This window comes from Galeopterus variegatus, unplaced genomic scaffold, assembly GCF_000696425.1.
Source record: "Galeopterus variegatus unplaced genomic scaffold, G_variegatus-3.0.2 Scaffold80, whole genome shotgun sequence".
Taxonomy (NCBI): domain Eukaryota; kingdom Metazoa; phylum Chordata; class Mammalia; order Dermoptera; family Cynocephalidae; genus Galeopterus; species Galeopterus variegatus.
Genome location: NW_007726191.1, coordinates 449,815 through 457,993, shown reverse-complemented (window position 1 = coordinate 457,993; position 8,179 = coordinate 449,815). Strand labels below are relative to the sequence as shown.

General features: G+C 48.3%; 1 protein-coding gene across 1 annotated transcript in view; it reads left to right on the top strand.

Moving 5' to 3' along the window:
* The first annotated feature begins 5,118 nt into the window (after window positions 1–5,118).
* The window catches only part of WDR34 (WD repeat domain 34), a 23,525-nt gene continuing 20,464 nt past the window's right edge, over window positions 5,119–8,179 (top strand). The window contains exon 1 of the mRNA XM_008579317.1: window positions 5,119–5,304. Within this exon, the coding sequence (XP_008577539.1) occupies window positions 5,119–5,304 (186 nt within the window). The remainder of the gene's footprint in view (window positions 5,305–8,179) is intronic.

The window sequence follows — 8,179 nt, the reverse complement described above, 5'->3', positions numbered from 1 at the left end:
AATCCCAGAGCCCACCTTAGAGGTAATGAACTAGTGAGGTTGTCTCGGCTAAGGGAATCTGTGTTGCTCACAATTCTTTTTCCACTCTGTAGCCAGGCATCTTTTTATTTTTATTTTGTTGGTGTCTGGCTGGTGCTGGAATCCAAACAGGCATCTTTTAAAAATGCATAAATTGGGGCTGGCGGGTTAGCTCACTTGGGAGAATGTGGTGTTGGTAACACCAAGGTCATGGGTTTGGATCTCCAACTGGCCAGCTGCCAAAAAAATAAAACAAAACACATAAATCAGATTAAGTCACTCCCTTGCTGAAAACCCATCAGTGGTTCCCTAGTGCCCTGGTGATAAAGTTCAAATTCCTTGTCCTTTAGTACCTGCATGATCTTGCTCCTGTCTGCCTGCCTTATCCAAGGCACCAGGTTCTCTCTGGCTTTGGGGATGTGGCAGTGCTGTTCCTTCTGCCTAGAAGACTCTCCTCCTTTTCCAGCTCCTGTCTCTGCCTTCAAGTTGTCTTTGCCTGGCTGAATTATTTCTTCAGACCTCAGCCTACAAGCCCTTTCTTTCTGGAGGCCCTTCCTGATCCCCCAAGGGCATGAGGGGCTCTGCTGGCCCCATGCCCCTGTCTGTCACCTATAGCCCACTCACAGGGTATTGTAACCATCTCTCTTGGGCAACTGTAGCTCATTGAGGGCAGAATCCATCACAGCCCCCGGTACATAACTGGTGGCAACTTGGGGGAAGACAGCACTTATTTGGATGGCCAATCCTTTATATATTTGTATTTGTACGTGTATTAATGATGGGGATACATCCTGAAAAATGCATCAGTAGGCAATTTTGTCATGCAAACACAGAGTATATTTACACCAACCTAGATGGTACAGCCTGTTATACACCTAGCCTATTGTTCCTACATGAGTAATGCATTGTGCTACCACCTTGGTAGGCATTAGGAATTTTTCAGCTCCATTATAATCTTATGGAACCACTGTTCTATATGCAGTAGTACATCACTGACCAAGACATTGTGATGTGGTACATAACTGTGTATGTGTATGTATGTATGCATGCATGCACCCTGTACCCAATGTTAACCAGGACTAATCCTTCCCATCTTTTAAGGTCCAGCCTCCCATTGTGTGGTCTCCCTGATCCCCGACAGCATTGATAGTAATACTAAGTAATACTAATGTTAATAATTAAGAAGCATTAATTACTGATAACATTCTGAGGGATTCTTTGTGTGCACTCCAACTGTTATTCAGTCTTATTTCGGTTCAGTGAGATAGGCGCTAGTGTCTCACTTTTACAAACAAGAAAATTGAGGCAGAGTAATTAAAGAAAGGAACATGAACTTTTGAATCAGAAAGTCCTGGGTTTTAATCCAATCTCCACCACTCGCCAGTTCTGCACGACCTTGGGCAAGTCACTAAACTTCTCTGGGTTTTTGTTCCTTCCCACGTCTGTGAAACATGGGTAGTAATAATTCCTGACCTATCAGGATGCAAGGATTCATGCCAAATGCTTAGCACAGAGCGAGAACTCTATACACTAGGAGGTGTTATTAGAATGTGGTATAATTTGTTCTTTCATCCTTGGCACATGCATGGTATAGATGTTCAAAAGTTGAGTTGACAGCTTACCAGTTGGTGCAGCTGGTTAGACGTGGTGCTGATAACAGTAAGGTCCAGGGTTTGACCCCTACACCAGCCAGTTGCAAAAAAAAAAGTCACGAGGGTTTTTAAATGGGGGTGTCTTCTTTTCTGACCCTTTGCAAGAACCTCCTGGAAGGCATTTGAACATTCTCTGAACACACATTGACTGAAGTTTTTGTGTGGCAAAAGCAGAGATAGGAAGCAGGAGGCCCAGCAGAAATTTGAAAGGGGCTCTGCTCTGCCTGTAGGGCCAGAAACTGTGGGTCAGATATTCATTCAATTATTCCTTATTTGTTGCCAGGCGCAATGCTGGGCTCTGGGGACAGCTGTGGTCGACATGTTGGTGGAGCTGACCCACAGGTGCAGATGGGCATTAATACATTGTTACTTAATTATAATTTTGAGGAGTATTCCAGAGGAGAGAAACTCTTACGTGGTACATATCTGCATATGTGTATGTATGTATGTGTCATCTTCCCCTCCCCCTTCCCCCTCCCCCTCCTCCAGCCTTATTCTCTGTTCAGCCTCCTCCTCTCTGGCACTTATGCCTGCTCAGGGCCCTCCCACCCCAGAAGTGTTTCCCCAACGTCCTGCCTGCCCAGGGTACAATACTCTCCCCAGCACAGCAAGTGTTTGGTTGCTTACTCGTTCATGTGTTCACTCCTTTTTTTTTTTGACAAATAAGCCACAAAAAAACTGGAACAATACAGAGAGAGAAAAATAAAACTTAAATTACCCAGAGGCGGGCCGGCCCGTGGCTCACTCGGGAGAGTGTGGTGCTGATAACGCCAAGGCCACGGGTTCGGATCCCGTATAGGGATGGCCAGTCAGCCCACTTTAAAAAAAAAAAAAAAGATGACCGGTAAGGGGATCTTAACCCTTGACTTGGTGTTGTCAGCACCACGCTCACCCAGTGAGCTGACTGGCCATCCCTATATGGGATCCGAACCCGGGGCCTTGGCGTTATCAGCACCACACTCTCCCGAGTGAGCCACGGGCCGCCCCCCCCCCCCCCCTCTTAAAAAAAAAAAAAAATTACCCAGAGGCGGGCCGGCCCGTGGCTCACTCGGGAGAGTGTGGTGCTGATAACGCCAAGGCCCCGGGTTCGGATCCCATATAGGGATGGCCAGTCAGCCCACTTTAAAAAAAAAAAAAAAAAAAATTACCCAGAGGCAACTGGTATCTATATTTGGGATCTATCCTTCCAGATTTTGTTCAATAACATTTTTTTAAGCACCAAACAAACAAAAATAGGATACAGTTGTATGTAAATTGCATTTTACAAGACTTTTTATCTATCCATCCATCTATCTATCTATCTATCTATCTATCTATCTATCTATTTTTTCAAAAGATGACCGGTAAGGGGATCTTAACCCTTGACTTGGTGTTGTCAGCACCACGCTCTCCCAAGGGAGCTAACCGGCCATCCAAGTATAGGGTTCCGAACCCGTGGCCTTGGTGTTGTCTGCACTGCACTCTCCCGAGTGAGCCGCAGGCCAGCCCCCATTTTGTCACATTTAAACATCTACATAACACATGTTTAATGACCACCAGAGATTCTGTACTATGTCAGAAATGTGAAACCAAAAGTCTACTGTCCAATTCATTCTGAAATATTTAGTGAACACCTGTTGTGTCCCAGGACTTTGCTGCGACATGTAGGCTCACTGCATTTGTATAAATGGGCTCAGCATCTGTGTGAATCTGTCATTGTTAACTCAGGAAAAAATCCCAGAAGTGGAATTTCTAGATAAGAGAGGAGGCACACTTTAAGCTAAATCACCTTCCAATCAGGTTTTACCAATTTATACTCATACCTGTTTCCTGTGTTTAGCCTCCCAGTAATGTCTATTATTTTCTCTGTGTCCCGCTTTCTGTCCTCTGCAGCCTGGCTTTTGTCCCCATTACTCCATTAAAATTGTTCTCGGCGAGACCACCAGTTATCACCTAAAATGCTAATTTCACCGATTGGCCTACTTTCTGGCGTTATCTTTACTGAGCTGTTTGTGGTGTTTAATATGTTGGACCAACTTTCTCTTCCTGAAATGTTCTTCTTCCTTGTTTTGGTAAAGCAGGTGCTCTTTCTGGCCCCAATTGTACAACTAGGAAACTAAGTCCAGAGAGTATTAAACCTGTTAAAGAGCATGAACTACTCTCCAGGGTTCAAATCCAGGCCTCCCCACTTCCACAGCCTTGAGCTTCTTTTTTGAGTGTGATTTTTGGAATCCTTAGGGGTGTTTGCAGATTCTTCTAGTGTTAAGAGGGCCTCACAAAGAATTTTGTCCATTTCTATTTTTGTTTTTGTTTTTGGTGGCTGGCCGGGACAGGGATCAAACCCTGCACCTTGTTCTACTTTCTAGGAAGAAATTTCTATTGCATTTCATTTTGTCCAGTGTTGCTAATCTAATCTGTCCTCATAGCGTTGGCTGGAACAGGGTCCTGATGAAGACTCTGTCACTGGGTGATGAAGAGGAGACTCCAACTGGGCGAGTTTCCATCTCTGAGATAGGAGGAAAATGGTCGAGAGGACCTGGCCTGGGGATTCCTGCCTAGAGGCTCAGAACGTGGCTTTGGGATCAGGCCGGTCACCTGCAGGGTCTTAATAGGGAAGTTACTTCTCTGACCATCAGCACCTTTATGGGACATATGTATAAACGATAGTTGCTCAGGACGCGGGTTTAATGAGATAAACACGTATGACGCTCTGGGCTCTTTGCCTGGCACACAGTGGGCACTCTTAATTGGTAGGTAATTGTGTTTTTATTATTTTGTGTGTGTGTGTGGTGGTGACCAGTACAGGGATCGAACTCTGGACCTTGGTGTTTTCAGCATCATGCTCTAACCAACTGAGCTGATTGGCCAGCCTTATTTGTGTCTTGAATTTCCATTTAACAAGCATTTTTCTGTACATGACCTCATTTGGGCCTCCTAACTATTCACCACAGTTGGGATCCGCATTAGCGTATTTTTCATCATCATTCCATTGAGGCAGCAACTGAGGATCAGTCAGAGCACTTGAAGTGGCCGCCACCTCCCAGGGGCTGTGTCTCCACTCTGCTGGGAGCACTCTGCCGCTCAGCCGGCGCCCCTGGGCCCACCCGCGCCCCCAGGTCTCAGAAGTCGCCAGTCGCCGCAGCCACAGCCCGCCGCCCCTGCCTCTGCGCCGGTCCGCTCGGCGCCATCTTTGAGCCTGGCACCCTTGCCCCATTTCCGCGCCTCTCTCCGCCCAAGAGTAGCCGCGCTGCCCCAAGCACGTCGCTTGTGCGGACAGAGTATCCAAAACCGGTCACGCCTGTCACGCCGGCGGAAAAGAATTAGTCCACTTTTTCCTCCCTTCTCTGGAGGAAGCGCTCTGACCAATACAAAAATGGCGCTGCCAGCTTCACCCAGTCTTCCGCTCGTGGCGGCGTGAGGGCGAAGGTCGTGTCTGAGTGCGCCAGCGCGAGAGGGTGGAGCCGTCTCCATGGCAACCCGCGCGCAGCCTGGGCCGCTCTGCCGGGCGGGAAGCGCGGGTACCGTGACGCTGGCGACAGGCGGGGCTGCGAGCACGGAGGGGCGCGGGCGGCCGGGGTCGCTGCAGGACGAGACCCTGGGCGTGGCGTCCGTGCCCTCGCAGTGGAGGGGCGTCCGGGGCATCCTCGGGGAGACGGTGAGGGCTCGGGCCTGGCGTGGAGCGACGCGGGCGGGAAGGCGGGACGCAGCGCGGCCGCCGGGAGAGGTTCTGACGAGCCAGCGTTTTGTTTTTATATTTTAGTCCGCAGAAACTAAGCCGAGGGCTACCCTCCGCGCAGTGTTTTTCCAGTTATTGAGTAACAACAATAAGTTAAAAAATATATAAGGACCCCGCGTTTTGAAAGAATTCGTGTGAACTACAGTTTTTAGGCATTTTAAACTTTCTTTAAAAAAAAGCCAACCAAACTGCATCTTAAGGTCTAGATAAGCCGGTTTTCTAGTTTAATCAAAAGCAGACCAAACGACGTGCTCTGGTGAGATGAGACTTCGAGCCCCTGCTGTGTGCCAGGAGCTGTTCTGGTGCGGGGTCCATCAGTGAAAGAGACGGATCACGTCCCTGCTGCAGCTTTCCTGGGGCGGTTGCTGGGGCTAGAAAATAAAAAATGTAGATAATAAATAAATAAGTGATGTAGTGGGTTAGAAGTTGAATAGTGCCACGGACAAAAGAAAAAGAAGGTTGAGGGATTAGAAGTTGGGGAGTGGTAGGGTGGGAGGGAAGGGCTTCATGGAGAGGGTGACGTTTCAGCAAAGACTTGGAGAAGTTAGAGTTGGCCAAGTGGATACCTGGGATAGTCATCCAGGTGGAGCAAATGGCAAGTGCAAAGGCCCTGGGGCTAAGGCAGATCAGTTTGTTTGAGGAGGCAGATGTGGTGGAGAGGATTGAGGGGAGGGGAGAGTGGTCCCAGGTGAAGTCAGAGACTGAGGAGAGGCAGGTCAAGCAGGGCCTTGCAGATCATCATAAAGACTACACTTTTCGTTGGAGTGAAAATGAGCAGCTTTGCAGGGTCCCACACACTTCCCAGAAGAGAAAACAGGTGGCTGAACCTGCAGAGAATCTAGGTCCTCACCAACACCAGTGAAGTTTCCATAAAGTCTTACCCGAGAGGACAGGCCTAGCAGTCAAGCTGGGGTCTGATCTGGCTTCCAGGCACTTCCCACTTTGCTGGGCATCCTCGGGGAGACGGTGAGGGCTCGGGCCTGGCGTGGAGCGACGCGGGCGGGAAGGCGGGACGCAGCGCGGCCGCCGGGAGAGGTTCTGACGAGCCAGCGTTTTGTTTTTATATTTTAGTCCGCAGAAACTAAGCCGAGGGCTACCCTCCGCGCAGTGTTTTTCCAGTTATTGAGTAACAACAATAAGTTAAAAAATATATAAGGACCCCGCGTTTTGAAAGAATTCGTGTGAACTACAGTTTTTAGGCATTTTAAACTTTCTTTAAAAAAAAGCCAACCAAACTGCATCTTAAGGTCTAGATAAGCCGGTTTTCTAGTTTAATCAAAAGCAGACCAAACGACGTGCTCTGGTGAGATGAGACTTCGAGCCCCTGCTGTGTGCCAGGAGCTGTTCTGGTGCGGGGTCCATCAGTGAAAGAGACGGATCACGTCCCTGCTGCAGCTTTCCTGGGGCGGTTGCTGGGGCTAGAAAATAAAAAATGTAGATAATAAATAAATAAGTGATGTAGTGGGTTAGAAGTTGAATAGTGCCACGGACAAAAGAAAAAGAAGGTTGAGGGATTAGAAGTTGGGGAGTGGTAGGGTGGGAGGGAAGGGCTTCATGGAGAGGGTGACGTTTCAGCAAAGACTTGGAGAAGTTAGAGTTGGCCAAGTGGATACCTGGGATAGTCATCCAGGTGGAGCAAATGGCAAGTGCAAAGGCCCTGGGGCTAAGGCAGATCAGTTTGTTTGAGGAGGCAGATGTGGTGGAGAGGATTGAGGGGAGGGGAGAGTGGTCCCAGGTGAAGTCAGAGACTGAGGAGAGGCAGGTCAAGCAGGGCCTTGCAGATCATCATAAAGACTACACTTTTCGTTGGAGTGAAAATGAGCAGCTTTGCAGGGTCCCACACACTTCCCAGAAGAGAAAACAGGTGGCTGAACCTGCAGAGAATCTAGGTCCTCACCAACACCAGTGAAGTTTCCATAAAGTCTTACCCGAGAGGACAGGCCTAGCAGTCAAGCTGGGGTCTGATCTGGCTTCCAGGCACTTCCCACTTTGCTGTGCTGTGTTGTCAAAAGCAAGGCACTGAACATTTCAGTTAAGTCTGTCCATCCTTATGGCAGGTAAATTCATGACTTGTGTGCACTGGCCTTTATTTTTTATTCAATCTAGCTATAGTATTAACGGCCTTTTAAAAATATTCAAAATACCTCTTACTTGCTGAAGATTCAGATTTTAGAAGATTCCAGGTTGGGGGTCATTGATTCAGTCTAACACTTTTTCTTTTTCCCAGAATATGAGATTAAGGATTGTTAATTTTCTTGTAGATAGAGTTTTAACCTGTAGGGTTCTAAGAAATGATTTTAATACTTGGGGTGTAGAGGCTTCCATCTGTGAGGTGATTCACTTGAAACGTAGCCATCGCTCTCCTGGCTTACTGAAGGGAGATTATGGTGTGAGAATGTGGCAAGGGTCAGAAGAAAATGGTTAATTAATTTTTCCAAATTAACTTGTTTATCTTTTTTTTTTAGACTGGCTGCACCATGCTCAGCCAGTGAGTATACCGGCCGTCGCTATATACGATCTGAACCCGTGGCGGGAGCGCTGCTGTGCTCCCAGCGCCACACTCTCCTGAGTGTGCCACAGGCTCGGCCCTAACTTGTTTATTTTATTTTATTTTATTTTTTAAAAAAGATGACCGGGGCCGGCCCGGTGGCGCACTGCTACAGTGCGCCGCTTGGGAGCGCGGTGGCGCTCCCACCGAGGGTTCGGATCCCACATACAGACCGGTTCCCGCTCACTGGCTGAGCGAGGTGTGGGCGCAGCACCGAGGGTTGCGATCCCGTTGCCGGTCCCGGTC